Here is a 20185-nt window from a genome sequence, read left to right on the forward strand (position 1 = left end):
TAAATAAAACTCAAAATTTTATCTTCCAACCTCATCAGAAAGTAAATTTACTTAAACTGGTCAATGCCTTGAACAGGTTTCAATCTGAATCTTAAGATGTTTGGGTATGTCAGTATGTGAATTGACCATCACCTTTCCTGCCATCATCATATTCATTATATTTGTGACAAGTGTATTAACATCATAATTAAGGTTAAGCATTATGTCAGTGAACATTGTCTAATCAACATCTATTATTCGCGTATTTCCATTCACTATATGGCTGCATATTTACATGTATCCTACAGACTAGATTCTGCAAAATCTTGAAAATACATAATTCAGGCGGTCGGTAGGGACTGGTTAGTGCAGTTATTTCGCTTTAAAAGCATTGTTATCATCAAGGCTGAGTACATCAGGGGGGAGTTTATTCCAGTCACAGATTGTGTTTGACCAAAAGCTGTATTTATATTCATCACACATTGTGGGGTAATTAAAAAGTTATTAGAATCATCAATGAGTAGACGTACCCCTACTGCGGGTTTAAAACACAGGTCACATTTGACCGGTTACTCGTTGCAGGTCATTGTTTTACCTTTTTGAAAGTAACCCAAAACCCTCAATTTGAAAAAAATTACTCGTGCTTATTTATTGCAAATTGCACTCGAAATCATGTGATTGCCTATACAAATAAAGTGATTGATTGGTGCCGTTGGTTTCGGTCCGGTGTTTCGATGGTTTCGGCGGTTTCGTTTCGGTGGTTTCGTTTCGGTTTCGGGTTTTAGTACATGCCGATTGAAGGCCCACCTTCAACCGACAAGCTTTCCGACTCTGTGTTTTAGGTACGGAAATTCGTATTGCTTATCGTAGCGATCTGAGCTTTTAAACGTTGTTCTTAACGGAAAAAAAGAATTAATGAACACTCCAGTCCGTTACTAACCATGACAAGCAAGATCTCGATGGGTAATATTTCCGACCACGAAAACGGAGCTTCGGTGAGTCCACATTCAACCCTGGAATCCTCAGTCGAAGTATCTTTCAAGTGCATGGCTTATGTCTTAATCGTCGTCTTCTCCGTGGTCGGCAATTCTTTCGTTATCATTGCGTTTAAACTTAATACTTATGGCAAACTACGCACTGTCAACAACATGTTCATCGTGAGCATGGCTGCCGGAGACTTGCTGCTAACAATGGGAAGCACTCCAGAACGAATCACAAGAATCTTAGCCGATGATCAGTGGCTGATCGGAGGAACCTTGGGCGTACTTTTTTGTAAACTGGCCAATTTCATCGAGAAGCTTTGCATGAATGTGGCAATTCTCCACCTTTCAATGATCGCCATAGATCGCTTGTTGGTCGTGTTTTACCCTCACAAGAAAATTATCACAAAGAAAAGAGCGCTTTGGATGATAATCACCGCTTGGTTAGCATCAGCAGTCTTCTGTGCGCCACTCTTATACTACGCAAACATTCTGGAGAAAAATGGACAAACACAATGCAAAACAAGACGTTTCTTCCCTAACTGGCGGGTGTGGTATATAGTTTTCTTGTCCATTCTGATGTTAACTCTTGTCTTCGTAATCTCATTATACGTTGCAATCACCATCCATATTCGTACAAGTAAAAGACCTGGAAAACGCGTTTCAGACAAGAGCCATAAGGACGCTCGTTTACACAGCCGAATACTCAAAATGGTGTTATTAATTGTGCTCGCCTTCTATCTTTGTTTTTTTCCATATTGGATGGGGTGGTTTTTTTGTGTTTATTTCTTCACCGGTCTCATCTGCACCGATACTTACGTCTTTATCTCAATTTTTCTTATTTACGCTAAGAGCGCAATCAATCCTGTCATTTACTCTTTTTTCAACGAAAATTTTCGGTTGGCCTTTCGCGCTATTATTGGAAGGTTGTGCGGCTGTTATCGCAGCAGTAAGGGAGAAAACTCGAGGCAAAACCCCACACAAATTAGCGGAAATGCTGTTTTCCTTGAGGAAGAAAATACCGATAACACACGGGTGTAAAATGGCAATAAATGAAACTGTACGATCACCATGCATAGCCAGAGTCATTCAAGACAGACTTAATCTGCAGAGGACACCTGGATTTCGCTAGCTAGAAAATTTTCGAGGACAGACAAAGAGTGTTATGGTTTTTGAAAGTGGCTCATATAGTTGACCTACCACAAGCGCCCGTGCAATATAACAGGAGGAGAACAAATAGACTGTGCTTGAGGAACTTGTGTGTAGGCCGCCACAGCTGTGGCGTCACGTCACAAATTCAAGTTTTGTGATGTCCATATGCATATGATTATCTCCCATCATCTGATATGTATAATTTATCGTCGAAGCAAGATAATGACCCTTTATTAAGTTCGTAGCTTCCTAATTTATGGTTTTGACTTCTTATCGTTTTCATTGTATGATATTTTTGTTAGTTGTTTAATAGTGTTTTCTTATTGTCTTTATGTTTGATTTTCTTTTTAATAACGTTCTTATATAAGAATTACGCATGGTGATATGTAAGAATACATTTTACTTTTCAAGCCGATGAACTCAGTGATAAGAATACCAGCAGCCTCATCTTGAAACATTCCTATGATTTTCTTATTGGTTTTGTCTAAATATGGTGAGTTTTGTGAATAATCACTGTTGTCACATTTATTTTTATCATTCCAAAAGTCTTGATACACATCATCAGTTTCAATTTCATAAGTCAGCGAGTCTCTGTCTGTGAATAATAATTTTGCTTTATTCTTGTACTTTTGTTTGATATAATTATAGTGAAAATCATACATTAAGAGCAGTTCTCTGAAAAAGTCAAGCAAAGTTGAAATGAAAAATTGTAACACCCCCTTCATTTTCTGTGTCGATGTAGGTTGTCTGGAGGGATAAACGAAAATAGCCATATTAGGGCCAGCTGACGTATCGTTGCCATGGTAACCGCCTTTGATCATGACACCCTTTGAGCAGGAATTTTACTATCAAATAGTTAACATAAATGTGTCCAATTCTCGGATAGATGTGAGCCAATTCTAATGAGATTCCACCAGACAGTAGGGCTATGCTTCTAATTACTAAAGGATGCTGTGAAAGTATTTTGACTTCTAGGAACAAGGAGAAAATATTTGCTGTATTATGTTACCTGTCGGCCATTTTGGAAAACCGCAAAAACGAGCACAACTTTTTTCTCATTTTTTAGCAAAGTGTTCTTTTCCCGGTCACCACGGTAGAGCTAATACAGTTATCATAGTCCTTAATTATTGGAAACCTAGTTTGGGGAAAATTATACTTTGGACACAGGTGATAAACAAATTTGACCAAGTTCAGACTTAAATTGTTTCGTTCCAAATTGGTTTAGAGATAGTGTTTTTGCTCCGACAGTATTTTAAGTATCCTATCTGTAAAGTGCCATCGATTTATGAAGCTTTAGATCCGTTTAGTTTGATAATATTCAACTGAAGAAAAAGCCTACCTTGCAAGATTTTGTAATTTGTACATTTTAATCGCTTCCGTTTCCCCTTGGTTCGTTCCATTTTCTAGACCAAATTTAGCACAGGCTTTAAACGTCGGTCCTCTTCCGTCGAAAACAATGGCTGTACATGTGGGACGTTACAGATATGTTAACCAACAGATCCAGATAATGGTGCATTCAAGCCGCATACACATCACGAATATACTCGATATTTAAACACGTAAGTTTGCTATTAAACTTATGAATGAAAAAATAGCATTTTTTTCTGTTCTTTGTTTGATTTGCCAAAAGGTTCTCAAGAAAGTTGTAAAACTAATGACATTTGAGAATATTTCTTAGCCCATTTATTCAAAACAACAGAGCCTTCACGTAATTGTGCAGGCCTTCGTCCGCTAACATTTCAATGTGACCAACTGAAGGAAATTGCTTTATTGTCACAGGGAAGACCTGCCGCTGATCCCACTTATCGCAGGCTCGAAGGCTGCGTAAGTTTACAACACCGTCTCCGTCGCCATAAGTCTCTTCCGGTAGAGTATTCCACCACTCTCCTTCGCCAAATGAAAACCTCTCGGCTGTTGGTACCCCAGAACCAAGTAAGCAGTACACCGTTACGTTTGGAGCATGCGCACTAAGGGGATAAGCGAAGTTTCCTACCAGCTTACGAAGTTGTTTTCCTAGTGGAAATCCAATGTCTTCGAAGAAATGGTCATAGTTGTTCACAGTGTAATTACGTTTTGGGGTTTTAACCAAAACCTCGTCTCCAGACCACAGTTCGGGGCTTGGAAGCAAATATATGTTACTTGTGTCTGTTCGCTGCTCACGTCTCACGGTCAGCGGGTTTAAAATAAAATGAGGGACAAACAATGTGTTTCCATTGATGTATAATCTAAATTCTTCGAATGAGCCGCCAAAGGGTCCTATGGAGTAAAAAGAATGCACAGGATCAAATGACAGTTACTATAGTTTTCTTTGGAGTAGGGAGAGGATAGTCACAGACGTCATTTGCGTGGGTCGTCACGCAACGTCCCAGTGTTGCGTGGGCTGCGAAGTCTCGCCTCCCACCAGTGTGACCCGGGTTCGAACTTGGCGTCACATGTGGTTGAGTTTATTGATTCTCTACTCTACTCCAACAGATTTTTTTCTCTGAGGGTGCGTTTGATTGACCGTATTCCGGAATAGGAATACATGGAATATAAGTTAGAGATCCTTCGTTTTTACGAAGATTCACATTAAAATTGTCAACATCTGCTAAAATGCTATTTTAAACATATTTCTATTATCCTTGCTGCTTTGAAACGCGCCAAACATACCTTTTTAATCATCACTCCACGTATTCTTATTCCGGAATAGGGTCAATCGAACGCGCCCTGAGTAATCCGGTTTTCCCCTCTCGTGAAACACCATGCAACCTATGATTTGATGCGTTGATCTGGTTTGTTTCAGTACGGAGTCCGTAGTTAATGCACCAGGGCTAAATACACTTGGAGGGGTTACAGCTTGTTTTCTTTTTCAAATACAAACCTGCCATGGCAATCCACTGGAGAATGTATTTGTCCTTCCAGCTGCTTGTTTGTTTATTTAAGAATACTAACGTGAGAACAGATCCCAAACTGTGAGTCATCAGGGTGATTTTCTTGTTTTCATTTGTTGAGTACGTTTCCTCGATGAGATGCTTCAATTTTGTGTAATATTCGGATTGTGATTCTGAAAAAAAAAACACGTTGGTTACGCCTCTTTCCCTACATTGGTGGTAAGTTACTCCTAAGTGTCACTCGTTTCTTTTTTTCAAGTAAGACTGGGCTCTAGAGTGATCACTTTTTCCACGGGTAACCCAAGCTGCTGATGAAAAATTAAAGATCTAAGGACTTGTGTAAAACTGTCTTTCAGTTTGAAAAGGAAAAATATGACCGACTTTCAAATAAAAAGCTTCTTACCAGCCATACATCTAAGGTTTCTTGTCTTGTGTGTTTTTCCGCCGCCTAGTGGGTTTTCACAGGATTTAAATGTCACTGTTCCAGCAACAGCGACACTATTAAAAACAGGTCATTTTTCTGCTCATCAGCTTGGGAAACCTGTGGTTGCGTGGAAACGCAAATTCACGGGGAGTCGCAGTTGTCTCGTAAAAGACAAGGTATTTGAGCAAGGACAAAGGCAACCTAGACGAAAACGCCGCTACAATAGCTTCATATATAACTTAGAGCTATCATAAGCATTTTGTGACTATTCCACTATGATCACGTTCCAGGTTGTGCAATACGGGAGAATTATCATATAACTGCATAGGTGTGAACTATTTTGAAGGAAACGGATAGAAAATGAGGGCCTCCCAGGGGAAGTTCTGTAGTTCCCTCCTGCTTTTTCATCCCTAAAATTGTTTATGTTCACTTGTTCCCTACGATACTTAGTCTTTGTTCCCCTGTTCAAATTAGCCATGTTCCCTTGTTCCCCAAAACCCCTGGGTGACCCTCGAAAATGAACGACTCGATGTTTTATTCTCGCGTTGTCGTCAAAACCTGAAATTTGGTCATTTCGCGTTGTTGCTTTGTGGAGTTGGTCAAATAAGTGCACTAAAGAGGTTTTCAAATGAGTGTCGTAAAACCAAAACCAAAGTAATTACTTTTGCCAATCAAAAAGGACGGAGACAATCCAGTAAGCCAATCAAAACTCGAAGTAATTACACGTAGCCGACACAAAGCGCGGGAAAATGTGCACGCGCGAGCCACAATTGGTTTTGGTTTCACATCTGATTGGTTGAAAAAATGGCGCGAGAACTTTGAACCAATCACTGAGTGAAGTAAATGCAAAACCAAAGCAATTCGCTAATTACTTTCGACACTCAATTGAAAACCGCTCTAAAATGCCTGCCGCATGTGCAGCACGATTTTTTTCCTCTCTTAACCAGTAATAATCTTGTCTTGTGACGTTGCTGTTGCCCGTTGTCATTGCTTAAACTCCTTATCGACTGTCTAAGCGCGGTTCACACGGCATAAACTAACCTAGGTTAGACCCCGGGGGGGGGGGGGGGGGGGAAGGACTCCCATATAAAAATGACGGGGGTGCTCGTCGGAAATTTTGAAAAGAACCCCTAAGAGGTACCAAGATCCTGTCTTGTGGGCGTGGCATGAAATTTTTTTTACCCCTAAGAGGTACCAAATCATGGGTTTTAATTAGACAAAATTAAAAATTAGTTAATTTTCAAATGTCTCCTGTCATAATTTTTCGGCTCAATATTCTAAAAGGTACCGCTAAAGCTACCGCTGTGGACCTTTTTAGGCTAACCAACATAAGAGTTACCGAAACCGGTTTTTAACCCCCAAAAAGGAACGACAAGTACCCCCGTCCTTTTTACATGGGAGTTCCCCCTGGGGGTTCGACCCAGAATTAAATTAACCCGGGTTCGCCCCTAAATTGTTCACACGGAGAAGTGCAGAAAACTGGGATTGTTTTTACACGTAGCGCATTTGTTTCTAGAAAAGGACTTTGAATGTAGCACTAGCGACAATACGGCGGACAACAATTCTTTGCTCATGGTGGAGACTTGGAGGCAATTTGTTATAACTAAAACTTTGGCGTTATATTGTGGCTTCGTTTCACGAATCGTAAGAGTTTAGAGGGAAGAAGGCGGATAAGAAAGGGTCGAGTTTCTTCCCAGAAACGGCTCGCCACCTAGCTGAACTGGAGACCTCGAATTTCCCGAATTTCCCGGGTTAATTTGAACCCGTGTCGAACCTAACTAGTTTATAACGTGAATAGGGCTTTAGGCTATACCATTCAATACCCAATGGGACGCTTCACCATTCTCATGGCAGAAATTCATAATAAGCTGTACGTTTTAATTAATATATACGCTCCAAAGCTAAAAGACAGAATGAAATTTTTTCATACATCAGCCAATATCAAAAATACCATAATACCAAAACTTTAGGCGCGGGAGAAACTCCTCATCATCCGTAACCTCTCCAGAAATCAACCATCAAAAACTGATCAGATTATGGTAATGATTCACCGCGCACCGGTGGCTCAGTTTGTTGAGCACCGGGCTGTCACGCGGGAGGTTGTGAGTTCAACTGAGGAGAAAGTGCTGCCTTTGTAATTACATCTGCAAATGGTTAGACTCTCTAGTCTAAGGACGATAAGCCGGAGGTCCAGCCTCACAACCCTTTAATGTTCATAATCCTGGGGGAGGTAAAAGAACCAACACACTTGTCGCAAAGAGTAGGGCATGTAGTTCCCGGTGTTGTGGTCTGTCTTCAGTGGTGTATCATGGTTGGGAGGGTAAATGCTCGGAGATATTAGCTACACCAAGCTACTCTAAAATCCGAGGGTAAAGAAAGATATATGATATGGTATATGAAGTTGTGCTCACTTACCCGGGCCGTATCTGTAGTCATACGGTGCCGCTCTGACGGTCACGCCCCTCTCATATCCCCAAGAAACCAACCTTGTCACCAATGGAGCAAAATACATTACCAAACCATTTTGATCCAAGTGCTCTATTGTGTTTGTATCGCCGAACCCGGGAACTCTGATGTCCACACCTGGCGCATTTTTCACCTTGTTTGTATTCTTGTCAAATACAAGCCTAAGTTTCAGATAAAACTAATATGAGAGAAATGTTTCCAGGAAAGTATTTGTGAGTTGAATGCATGGCCATCTGCAGGACTCCGCGTTTCCTAAAATCGCTGATCAAATTATAATCATTAGCGCTAGAAATGTGGCCTCCTTGGGGTGTCACCGTCTCACATAAAACTGCTCCAGGCCAAATACGGGGTACATTAAAAACGATGACTTCAGAAGGTAGAAATTTCTTGAAAACGTACTTGTGTGGATAGGTGAAAACAAAGACGTAAGCACACTATGACGCGAAAAGGTATGGGGAAATTTTTGAACAAAATTGTTTTCATTGTTGTGAACACTGAAGTGTGGATAGGTGAAAGCGATTGAAAAATGATAGCGTAAGAGAAGAATATTTGCTTCGTTTTCGCCGAGGTGAAAAGTTGTTGTACCCAGACAAGAGAAAATGAGGGGACAGAGAGGGAGGCTCCCGGTCCGGCCCTTGGGATAAGTCATGTCCACGAAAGTTATTTTTAGACGAGCGGAAGTCTTTGTTCTAGCGGAAGTCTGTCTTCCGAGACGTCCGCATGCAGGCCAACCTCGGTCTGATGTTTGAAAGAAAATAAATATTCATCAGCCTTCCACCTGCGCCGCCATTTTCTCTTTTCACTAAGAATCTGAGAGCGAGGAAAGACTGCACGCGGACGTCTCGGAAGACAGACTTCCGCTAGAACAAAAACTTCCGCTCGTCTAAAAATAACTTTCGTGGACATGACATATCCCGGCCAACTCCCTGAGCCTACCTCTCTGTCCCCTCGTTTTCTCTTGACCCAGAGTCTTCGGGCTCTTTGGTCAGCTGGCGGCCGCTGACCAAACAGCTCTACTGAGGACTCACAAGATTGGTGTGGGTGAGGTGACTAAAAGGTGGAACTGTTGTCATGGAAGCACCAGGCTACCGAAACATTTTTGTTTAGTGAAAAAAGCACTCCTGGATCGGACTTTCTGCAAAGTAACCAACTGTCATTAAATTAGCTTACTTCATGTTGTCAACCCAACAGTTAATGGCGAAAGGTAACATCAAGCTGATCTGAACCCACAATGTAAAGTAATGTGATGTTTTTTGGCGGCAGTACCAATGGGATACAGTTGGCTTGTTCAGTTTTGCTTCTAGTTGGCTTCCACCTGACCCTGGAACTAACAAAAGCAATGAAGCAATGAGCGGGGAATTTCTATAGCACAAAGAATAAATTTTAGTTCGGTAAACTGTCTATAGATACTTAGTTATAGGGGTAAACGCAACAGAACTTTTTGTTGAGTTTGCACTTCTTCCCCAATAGTCAAAAATTAACGTCACAGCCAAATTCAAGCCACACAGCATATATGATCTTACTCTGGGTGCTAGAGGAAATTTTTTCAAAGTTCCAGGAGAGTGAACCAATGACAGAGTCAATTTTCCACCGCTAGCCACCGACACTGAGTTGAATAAATATTTTAGTATATACCACACAAGTTGAATAAAAAGCGAACCAAAAAACTATTTCATTTTTGTCGTGTGGTCGGAAATTTCAAATCTCGCGCACCGACTATATACTCGGAGGTAAATAGTACTTGGCTAATCACCTCCAATTTAGCCAATCAGGGCGCGGAAAGCTCAATTTATTTGTGTGACAGTATACAGTCAGTGAAAATATCTCTTATTCTTTTTATTAAACGTTCTCCTATTACCAAGGTACAATACGAACTTACAAGTGACCAGCTCCCAGGCTTGATGACTCAGTGCAATGCAATCGCAAAGTCATGAGTTCGAGTTCTCTTCAAGCAGGGAATTTTTCAGGCTTGAGCCTGAGGTGAATAATTGTTTTAGTGTAATTTTCGGCGGTGAATATCAAGAAAGTGCAAAACAACGGGCTAAAACAAGATAAAAAAAGGCACGAAAAGTGCTTGATTGGCTTAGCAGCCGCGCCTCCAAAATGTTATATTCACCGCGGGTGGCGCGGTGAATATAACACTAAATTCTTATATTCACCCCTGAAAATTATACTTAATAAATATATTGCCTCTTATGATGGAATAAAGGCATTAAAAACACATCGCAGATATCGAAATACGGGTCGGGGGAAAATCGAATGACTTGAACTAGCTAAGAAGCAAAGAGTTCTGTCAATTTGATCGACGTTTTTTACTGACGATAGCGTCTTCACCAGTTGGCATGCTAATCAATCCTTTATCTCAGCCGCCTCCGTTGTTGTCATCTCTGATGTATGCATCAAACGGAAAAAATATGCGCAACCGAAGCCGGCACGGAAGCCGGATTTCAGACAAAACACTTAGTAGCGTGTCTGTTGTCATAGGGCATCTTGACACTTTTTGAATTCACAAGATTGAAACGTTAAGCATAATGGCATCTTGATAAAGTTACACGATCATAGTACATTACATGGCGTATAAGTAATATTTTAAGAAGAGCTTTAGCTTTGCTGATTACAGGACGAACTACACCCGGCAAGACAGCTCAGCTGGACCGGAGAACCCTAACTAACTCCCAGATGCTTGAGGTCGTGAGATCAAAACTTGTTGTGGTTAACCCAACCTACAAAGCTATGCTAAAACTATCACAAACACAGCGAAACAAGACCTTCCTTTTCGTCTCCTTTCAAAACCATATAGCAATGATAATACTTCTATTCCCAGTGCACTAAAACATAACTAAGCACCCATTTGAGATAGTTTTAGATGATAAATTTTGTTATTACCACTTTACTAATTTGTAATTCCATTGTAGATTTCTTTTAAGATGGTCAAATAGAGCTCTAAAGACAGCTTTAAAGGTATTACTACTAGTATTAATATTATTATTCTTTTTATAGTTTATCAATAAATATTCATCGTCATCTTTCGAAAATCAAAAACAAAGTTATCGTTTAACTAGCAATGCCATGAAATGAAAGTTGAAATGATCGTCACATCTAGTTGAGCAACTTAATTAAACAGTGGCACAGGAACCTCGAATTGTCAATGCACATACTCTGTCAGCTGAGCTACTGATAGCACTCCTGTCAGGGGTTAGGATCCCCGTCAAGCCTGGATTTTTTCGGGCTTCGTTTGCAACTGTTCAAGCTGTTCAACTAACTGCGTTGATCTTTCCAACTTTCGTTTCGTTCAATTCCGCAGTTCAGATATACGTGAAAAATCTAAATTACCAAGTATCACCGGGGTCTTGATTTCATTGTCTTGTTTAGGCGGTTTGCTCCATGGCCAGAATCCTTCCGTTGAGACTACAACGCACAGCAACACTTGTATCAGAAGAAAACGCCTTGCTTGCATTTTCGGAGCAAGAAAACCTTGTTTAGTCCTTTTGACGCAATTCAAGAATGTCAGACTTTTGTTATGCTAACTTTAAATTACTTTTTTGAATACCAATGTCCAGTTATGCATTTATCATTTGGATGTTTTGGCGAACCAATCATGGCCGAGCCCGATCAAAGTCCGACTTTGAGTTTTTGTTTACTTGTGGTCCCAGTGGATTCGTGTTTGGTGAAATCACTTAAGAGAACATCACTTATTCTCCTCCCCTCGAAGACTCTCCGTGAAAGATAGTGATCTACTCTTATACCCACTCATAAGCGCTCTTTACCACACGAGAGCGTCGAAGTACTGAACGTCATTAAAACAACTAAAAATGTGATGTTTCGCTTACAGGGACGCTTCCTCGTAAACCACGGATTTGAAAGCTTTTGTTTTGACTACAGTATTGCGGCATTAGTGGAAGGCACAAAATAGGCAGCTTAAGAACAAGACGTCATGTTTCAATACGCAGGAAATGTGCATAAAATTACAATGCTAAATAAGCTACCCAACAAAACTCTTAGAATCCATGACAAGTGTTACAACAAATATTGGTAAACAGATGACTTCTCTTGTGGAAATCGATCTTTGGAAGATTATTCCACTGTACCTGCAATATCTGCTGTCTGAGGAATGCTTGAAATGACATGTGTAACTAAACATCATCATATGAGTACATACTCGAGCTTGTTTTTGTTTGCTGTCTGAACATTTTTAAAAGTAACTGATTTATTTTAACTATGTTTCATTCATTTCAATTAACATTTAGATTTACATAGTTTATTTTCGTTCTTTATAAGCTTACATTTTGGTTCCCCAGTTTTGTTTTTATTTGAATTAATTTGAACTTAATTACATTTATATTGAGCTAGTATAATTACAGAGGAGATTATTGAAAATTCTCTGCGCTGATAGATTGCAGTAGAGGTGATTTTTACGTGATAATCACCGAAGCGGTTTTTTAATTTCAAAATGGCCGCAGGCCGTTTTGCCGAGGTGACAGGCGAAGAAAATAATTGTTTCTTTTTTTCAAATCATCAACTTTTGTTATATACCTAGGGTGCGTTCGATTGACCGTATTCCGGAATAGGAATACATGGAATACAAGTTGGAAATCCTTCGTTTTTGCGGAGATTCACATTAAAATTGTCAACATTTGCTAAAATGCTATTTTAAACATATTTTTATCATCCTTGCAGCTTCGAAACGCGCCAAAGATACCGTTTTAATCATCACTCCACGTATTCTTATTCCGGAATCGGGTCAATCGAACGCGCCCCTAGAGTTTCACTCAACAAAAGGAGCACTGTGATTGGTTGATTCTTGGTAACGTAGCCCTGGTCGAATTCAAATGTATCCCGACCGGGATACAATTCCGCAGTTGTTGCCCGCTGCGGGTGTTTTGCTGTGAGTCTAAAGAAATAACAAAGCATTTGCCGTACAGTCCCTCGGGAAACTAGTTAGTTTTGTTTTCCCTCGAGTCCTGATGTTTCCCGCGGGACCATACATTAAGTGTATAATGTAATTATACTAAAACAATTTTTCACCTTAGACTCGGTGAATAAATTGTTAAATATATGCATCTTTTTTAAAAATTGAATGTCGTAATTTAAAATGAATGGCTGCGAGGAAAAAAAAGTTGACTTGAACGTTTTTTTTACCTCGGAAGAAAACCGGAAGTGAATATTTCGAATAATTTAATCTCTCCCAGATTTTTAAACTAATCATCTCCGATGGAGAAAAGATTGGCGATATAAGCGTGGTAGTATCAAGAAAAGTTAAATAGGAAAACAGCTCAATTCCGATCGCCATTCATGCCTCAAAAACCTTTCGTGCTTTTAATATTAAGCGCTCTAACATCAACTTCCACTTCTAGCCCTTGCGCAATGTCTCTAGCTCGAACCCTCTCGGGGTCCTGAAATAACTTTGAAGAAAGTGTTGCTTTTGTAATTTCATCTGAAAATGGTACGTTAGACTTCAATTTATCGGACAAGCGCGCAGGCACTGGATGTTTTCGCTCGGCCGTGGCGCTTGGTTCAACCCAGAAGTGAAGAGCCTGGGGCAAACATTGCTCTGACTTCCAAAACAAGAATGGCTGAATCTTCGGAATCACTCACTCAGGTCTCTAACAGGCGAGTATTAGTCGATGTTTCTCGAATCATCTTGGTTTGACAATTCTGGTTCCGAATTGTTTCCATTGTTATGGGAAAATATGACAGAAAACTTTGGTGGGACTTCATTTGCTGTCTCAAGAAATCTCTTCATCTGAATCATTGATTGTATACAGTACGTAACCTGACATTTAAAAGACAATATCATTGGGACTTCATCTTTTTATTGTAGTGAACTTACATCTTCTGAACCGCAAGACATCTGGAATTTTGTCAATGACAAGGTGTGTAAAAAGATATCAAGGCGCAAACTGAGTTGCAAATCAGAATTTTATGAATGTGCTCATTTGACGCATAAATTTGTGATAATTACATATTTTCCTCTTTCTTATTAAATTAATGTAACGAGCTGATATATGCTTATATGCAGCAGCTTTCGATTAGGACGTATTTTCTTTCTGTGTTGTTGACAGTCTATTCCTTGTTTTTTAGCTTTCTAGTTAATTAGTACCTGACATCGAATGTTTACAGATTGAACATGCTTCGAGAATCAGGTTCCTAACGGTTTAGTATCAATGTCGGAGAATTTTTGGAAAACTTTAATTGCCCTGTGCATTAGAGTCTTCGTTTAATGCTTCCTAACTAAGCTTAAATAAATTGACTTCATAAGCAAACCAGTCGTATAAAACTTAAGTACAAATCAGATTGTTGGAGTGTCAGGGAGGAATTTTGTAGGAGCGATATGGGTGGGTGTATAGGGATGAATCAGAATGTAAAGGGTGGAGGAGGACGTGGGGATTGTGGGTACCCTTGAGAGGCTATCAGTTTTTATTATGAAAAATTGATTTCCAGTAAAATTATTTTGTCAGTTTCCTGGGAAATTGAATATATTATATGATGATAGTGATGGTTATCGTGATGAGGATGTCAGTGATGATAATAGTAATTATTATACATTGGTGTCACCAGCTCGATTTTGATTGGCTATAAGCACGCAGCTAATTCTTGCTTGCTCTGTTTCTCTTACATGTATGTCATACCTACAAACAATAGATTTTATATATGTAGAATTGACGTCATATCTACAGACAATAGTTCTATGCATGCAGAAGTGACGTCACCTAACACACTAACCAGCAGTTTGATCAGTTTTGTCATGGCGGAGCTCAGCTCAGGAATATGCATAATAAAACAATTATTGAATTCGGTTTTCGCATGTTAGCGATAATTATCAAGGCCTCAGTTTGTGTTATCCGCCTCAGCCTTCGGCTTCAAGAGATAACACAAACTTTGGCCTTGATAATTATCGCTAACATGCTCAACCTCATCCAATAATTGTTAACTCTAATTAAAAACCCTTTGAGGCCCAAACTGGTCTATCCCATAATTAGTATTTCACCCTGTCTAATACCAGATGACTTTACTCGTCAATGGGGAACCCCCAGGAGTCAATGGGTTAATCACTCACTGAAAAACTGTCCCCATGAAATAATTATCCAATTATCCCTTTGACACACAAACCGGCCTGAACCGGCCAAACTTGGTATTTTACTCTGTCTGTCTTTTGGGGTGGGGGGTGGGGGGGGGGGGCTTTTTAGAGAGGAGGGGCTTATTTGCGGTAAAAAGGGGACATTACTAAACAACGAATATTTAATCTCAAATCCAACCTTTGTTGGTTAGTATTCAATGTATGGTACATGTAGGGTCATACATGGTGTTTTATTGTTTCGTTTCGCTGTTTTGGTGAGTCAGTGTTTCGCTGTTTCGTGGTTTAGTAATGCCTGTAACAAGAGGCTTTTTAGAGAGGCGAGGGCTTACTAGAGGATTTACGGCAAGAACACAGTATGGTATGGATTTACGGTAAGATGATGAAAATCCTGATCATGATGACAACTATGACACCTTTGGTGGCGGCAAGGATGACATGTATCCATCATTTCAGTGTAGTAATTTACCCAGCAAAATGAGTATCATAATGACAGTTTCACTTTAAGTTGAGCAAAAAAAGCATGAATGATAGTTTCCCATTGTGTGACTTCTGAATCAGTGCTTTCTTTCTTTTCAGGGATGTTCAGCTTCCAAAATCAGCCCTGGAATTACTGACAAACTCTTCAGATCATTGGAATCTAGAGAATTATCCAATCTTCACACACAAAATGACTTGTCAAAAAAACTTGATGATGCAATTTACGGAGGGGATCAAAGTTATGAACTTGCTGTGGCAAGTCTAATAAAAATCATACATCTTATTCACCATGCAGATTTGAAAAACCAACATCAGGTTTGTAAGTTTGATCTTAATTAATTTTATTGAAGAAATAAATTAGTAAACTTTGATAAGAAAAATGAGCATGGATTGCTCCATAGCTGTGAAAATTTGCGTTAAAGGACTGACAAAAGAGGCGTAAATTGTTCAATCTCGCTCTGAAAGAAAGAAACTTAGGGGTCTGTGATTGCTTGATTTAAACTACAACTGTGAATGTGATTGGCTTATTGAACTGTCTGATAACAATTTGGCAAGTGAATTAGTGGAAAATGGGAGTTTTTTAAACCAATCACAATCAAGCGAATTGTAATTTTGATGATTAAGCAGGACTATTCTTCACAATGAGTGAATCAAAATCTGAGAAGCAACCATTCATGAGATACAGTGCTGTACCGGTAGTTTGGTTAACTTTAAACTATTAGGAAGGATGTCAGACAAATTGACATTAATTTTTTGAATACACGAAATAGTGAAGTGATCCTCCTCTATTTTGAGGTCAGTGAAGGTACGTTGCAGGGCTTAAGGCTGAATCACAGTTTGTTTTAAATAGCTTAAACTGGGATTCAGAGGTTTTAAAATGCCATGATGAAACTTTTCAGCTTTAATCATGACCTTTTTAAAAATATAAGCTAGGAGAACAGTGAAACTTCTATTTAAGTATTTCTAAATAAACCTCTGTATAATTATCAATGTCTTGGTGTAGGTATTATGAAAATCTTTCCCCTACATGTATCAAAGTTAACCCGCTTTGCGGAGGTCTCAATGGATCTCCTCGATGTTGTCACACATGAGTGACGTGACGTCAGTGCAACATCACGTCCACTCTACCACCATTGGACAGGCGTTAAAATATTACATTCAAACTGGTTATAGCAGGTTTGAAACAGGTTGTTAGTCTAAGAGTTAAATGATCATTTTGTCCAAAATTCTGGACAACATTGAGGAAATCCATGCAGCAGTTTCCTTTCGTCAGAAGATAGAGAAACCAAGGAAATCTTTGCCAACAGGGTATGTTAAAGTAAAATTTGTATATAAAGAACTTTCATACAAAGAAATCTCAATTTCTCAGTACCTTTGTACTTGGTTAATTTGAGGTTTCATGAAATAAAGAACGGTTCATTTGCCAGCTGAACATTAGTTTGTACTTGAAATTACAAAATAATTAGCCTGAGGATAGTACGCGCACTCTCATTGGTCAATCGCCGTGTCTTATAGATGAGAGTATGGAAACACGGCTGTGACATCACACGAATTTTGATTGGTTATGTAGTCAGACGTGCATTTTGATTGGCTGGTAGGAAATAATAAAACCAGCATTTTCCTTCATTTGTTGAATTGTCTTTAAGAAATATTTTATAAAAACAATAGAGGACTTTTTTCCGTGTTTCCATAGCCACAACTGTCTCGAATTCTCGCAGCTCCCCCTTGTGTGTAGATGAGGCTATGGAAGCACGGAAAACGCCCTTTATTTTTTAAATAAAGGGACAGTGTGCTCTTACTGTTCTGGCCATTAATATTTTGGACAGAAATGTCCCTTTCCACAGTGGTTGAATTTAGCGTTTGTGTGAATGACTGAGATGACCAGAAAGTTTTTTAGACGAACAAAGGGAGGTAATGAGAGATCTCTTGTTTTTGTCCATCAACATGGCTGCGATGGTGTGATGTGAAACCACTTATAGGCCTGTTATTGGTTGTATAATTTCATTTTTATGTGTGAGAAAAATCATAATAATATTATAACCTTTAAAAAAGTTCAGGTTGGTAGCAAACGATTTACTTGGAGTAAATCAGTCAGTCCTTCATCAAACTGGGTTCTTTGATGCAAGCTACTCTGTTTATGTTTTAGTGCCTTGTGGATACACCTTCATTGCTGAAACGATTCTTGGATGTTATACGTCTTGGGTACTGTTCTAAACTTTCTTTTACCTCATTAATTATTGGGAACACACGAACCCACCAAATTGACTGCTACCTGAGTGGCTTTATAGCTCGACAATTGGTAGTTAGAGACCAGAAACACAGAGGTCATGGACCCATTTGACCTTGTTGGAGCCACGGTCTGAAGTTACTTTGTTACTTATTGCAGATCTATTTGAAATTGTTTTAAGGTGCATCATCGATGATTTTTTGCGAAATGGCAGACAAGTATTTTTATGCTCGTAAAAATCATTAATAATATAATTGTTCTTGAATATGTTATCTTTCAAGGGAAACAGGCAGTCATTCTTCAGTTCACTTTAAGCAGACTCTGTGCTTGCTTGGTTAGTACTCGTTAACTTCAATTTCTTGGGCTTTTGGAAATGTTATCAGAGAGCAGGGTTCTCAATAGAATTTTGAACAGCCGATTGTACATTGGAGGTTACATGTATTTTCAACTGTAACACTGAACTACGTGGCCAAAGATGTACATGTTACAGTACTAGGGGGTTCCAGGGGCATGCTTCCCAGGAACTTTTTTTCATCAAGAGGCTTGGAATATTATGTTTTCCCTCATTCTAGGGTAATAATCTGTTATTTTTTCCAAACAATTTTCTATGGTACTTACATTTTACTTTGAGAGAAAGCAAAAAATCCCTGGTTGGTTTCGTGATATTCATGGCCATGTCTGGAACATGACATCTGTGAGTGGCCTGGGCTAAAATGTTTTGAATTCAATATGGCAGTTATGTTTTGCATTTGCGATCAAAGCCCTTCAAATAAAATCAGGGCTCGATATTGTGACCAATATCAAGGCTGCTGCCTAAGAAAATTTTAAAGGGGCCCTCAGAGCTAAACGCTGAGAACTTAGGAGCCCAACATATGAAGTGAAAGGTGTTGCTGTGAAAAATTAAGGTGCCCAGAGCTATTCTTTGGGAGCCCGGGCAGGCTACCGGGCTCCTGTTAGGCAACAGCCTTGAATATAGTCACATTTGCGAATATAGTTTTTCCCTTTGATACTTATATGTAAATATCTAGAGAAGTCGCGAATTCTTGTTTTTATCTTCGCTCTTTCAAACCAAAAGGGTTAGCAATTGCCACTTTGCTGCTACTTTTGCTAAAAATTAATAAGGAAATAATTACAAAATTATTTTGTTTGTCTCTGTCAGTGAATTTTCTTTCTCCAGTTGTGACTGGATTTTTTGTTTATTGTGTTCCCCAAAAATGATTTCTAGGCGACAAGGAAAATTGCAAAAGCAACTAGGGTTAAAAACTTTACAGATTTATTTTCTCCAAAAGTCGTTCTTTTTATGTTTGTAATAATATTGATTGATTTACTGATCAAGGTGCTTTTGCAGCTGTAACACCTACTGGTGACACCTTTGACAGGTGTTTCGGGTTCTATTGAGAACCCTGCATTGCCAGAGAGTATCTCACTGTATGCTGTTAAAGATCAAAAATTAATGTAAAATATTATCATGATCGATTAATATGTAAAGTTAAAGTTGCTAGGCTGCATGGTGCTATGAAATGAATTCAAAATATTCAACTTTTTTCTGATCATGCAGATGCCATTCCTAAGATCTTGGATTGCAATGATTCAGCAGTGCTCCAAGTAAGTCACCATTGTGGCACTTGAATAAAGTTTATATCTAAATGTTATGCGTTTGATTATACAGGAAGTGGGCTTTAGCTTGAAATCAAGCTAAAACAGTCTCAGTCACAAATGTTGTAACACAGACAGAAACTTGCCCCCTCTCTCCCTTCAATGTTGATGGGGTGCAGAGATGGCGCAGTGGTGAGAGCACTCGCCTTCCACCAATAGAGCACGGGTTCGATTCCCAGACTTGGTGTCATACATCTACATGTACTGTATGTGGGTTGAGTTTGTTGTTTCTCTACTCTGCACCGAGAGGTTTTCTCTGGGTACTCCGGTTTCCCCTCTCCTTAAAATCCAACATTTGACTTGACTTGCATTGATTGTTAATTTCAGTTTACAGTGTCCGCAATTAGTGCTCCAGTACTAGAACTACACACTTATAATAAATAAAGTTCCTTTCCTAAACCAATAAATGCAACGTACACCTGTAGAAGAGAGGGAGGAGGAGGTGTATGTTTATTTATGACCAATGTTGTACATTCTAGGTTGTACACACTCCATTTTTAATTCGAAAGAAACATCTTAGACAAACCAGAGGCAACAAAGTGTGGCAGAGTTGATCCTGCCGGTTTGAGCCCAATTTGAACTGCTGCAATGGCCTGCAAATCCATGCTTCTTGATTGAGGTGTAGTGTGGGGGGAGGGGGGGGGGAAGGCTTTTGAAAAGAGGGGAAAACTGGTCTGGAGTAGTGTACCTGGAGAAACACCACTTAGAGCAGAGTAGAGAAACAACAAACTCAATTAACCCACATAAATGTACATGAATGATGCCGAATCTAGGAATTGAACCAGGGCCATGTCATTGGTGGGAAGTAAATAATTCACTTGAAGATTGTGGTTTGTTCAATTTTGTTTTCAGGCTGTGTTTGTTGGAATTGGATGT

At 39.4% G+C, this 20185-nt stretch overlaps 3 protein-coding genes across 3 annotated transcripts in view; 2 read left to right on the top strand and 1 right to left on the bottom strand.

Moving 5' to 3' along the window:
- Positions 1-788: 788 nt before the first annotated feature.
- LOC138048780 (RYamide receptor-like) lies at positions 789-3705 on the top strand. Its single transcript, XM_068894899.1, has one exon. The coding sequence runs from the start codon at positions 921-923 to the stop codon at positions 1998-2000; it is 1080 nt and encodes a 359-aa protein (XP_068751000.1). The 5' UTR covers positions 789-920; the 3' UTR covers positions 2001-3705.
- A 93-nt stretch (positions 3706-3798) lies between these two features.
- On the bottom strand, positions 3799-11328 carry LOC138049238 (lysosomal phospholipase A and acyltransferase-like). Its single transcript, XM_068895417.1, has 5 exons — positions 11205-11328; positions 9042-9198; positions 7821-8032; positions 4972-5154; positions 3799-4367 (listed from the first exon to the last, which is right to left on the bottom strand). Exons 1-5 carry the CDS (start codon positions 11326-11328, stop codon positions 3799-3801), a joined length of 1245 nt encoding a protein of 414 aa, XP_068751518.1.
- Positions 11329-13434: 2106 nt separating this feature from the next.
- The window catches only part of LOC138049239 (neurobeachin-like protein 1), a 49323-nt gene continuing 42572 nt past the window's right edge, over positions 13435-20185 (top strand). Inside the window, exons 1-7 of the mRNA XM_068895418.1 lie at positions 13435-13481; positions 13693-13744; positions 15526-15741; positions 17573-17628; positions 17935-17987; positions 19212-19258; positions 20162-20185. The exon at positions 20162-20185 is cut by the window's right edge and continues 33 nt beyond it. Of these exons, the coding sequence (XP_068751519.1) occupies positions 13441-13481; positions 13693-13744; positions 15526-15741; positions 17573-17628; positions 17935-17987; positions 19212-19258; positions 20162-20185 (489 nt within the window). The 5' untranslated portion in view covers positions 13435-13440. The remainder of the gene's footprint in view (positions 13482-13692; positions 13745-15525; positions 15742-17572; positions 17629-17934; positions 17988-19211; positions 19259-20161) is intronic.

This window comes from Montipora capricornis, chromosome 5 (assembly GCF_036669925.1).
Source record: "Montipora capricornis isolate CH-2021 chromosome 5, ASM3666992v2, whole genome shotgun sequence".
In the NCBI taxonomy this organism is placed as follows: Eukaryota; Metazoa; Cnidaria; class Anthozoa; order Scleractinia; family Acroporidae; genus Montipora; species Montipora capricornis.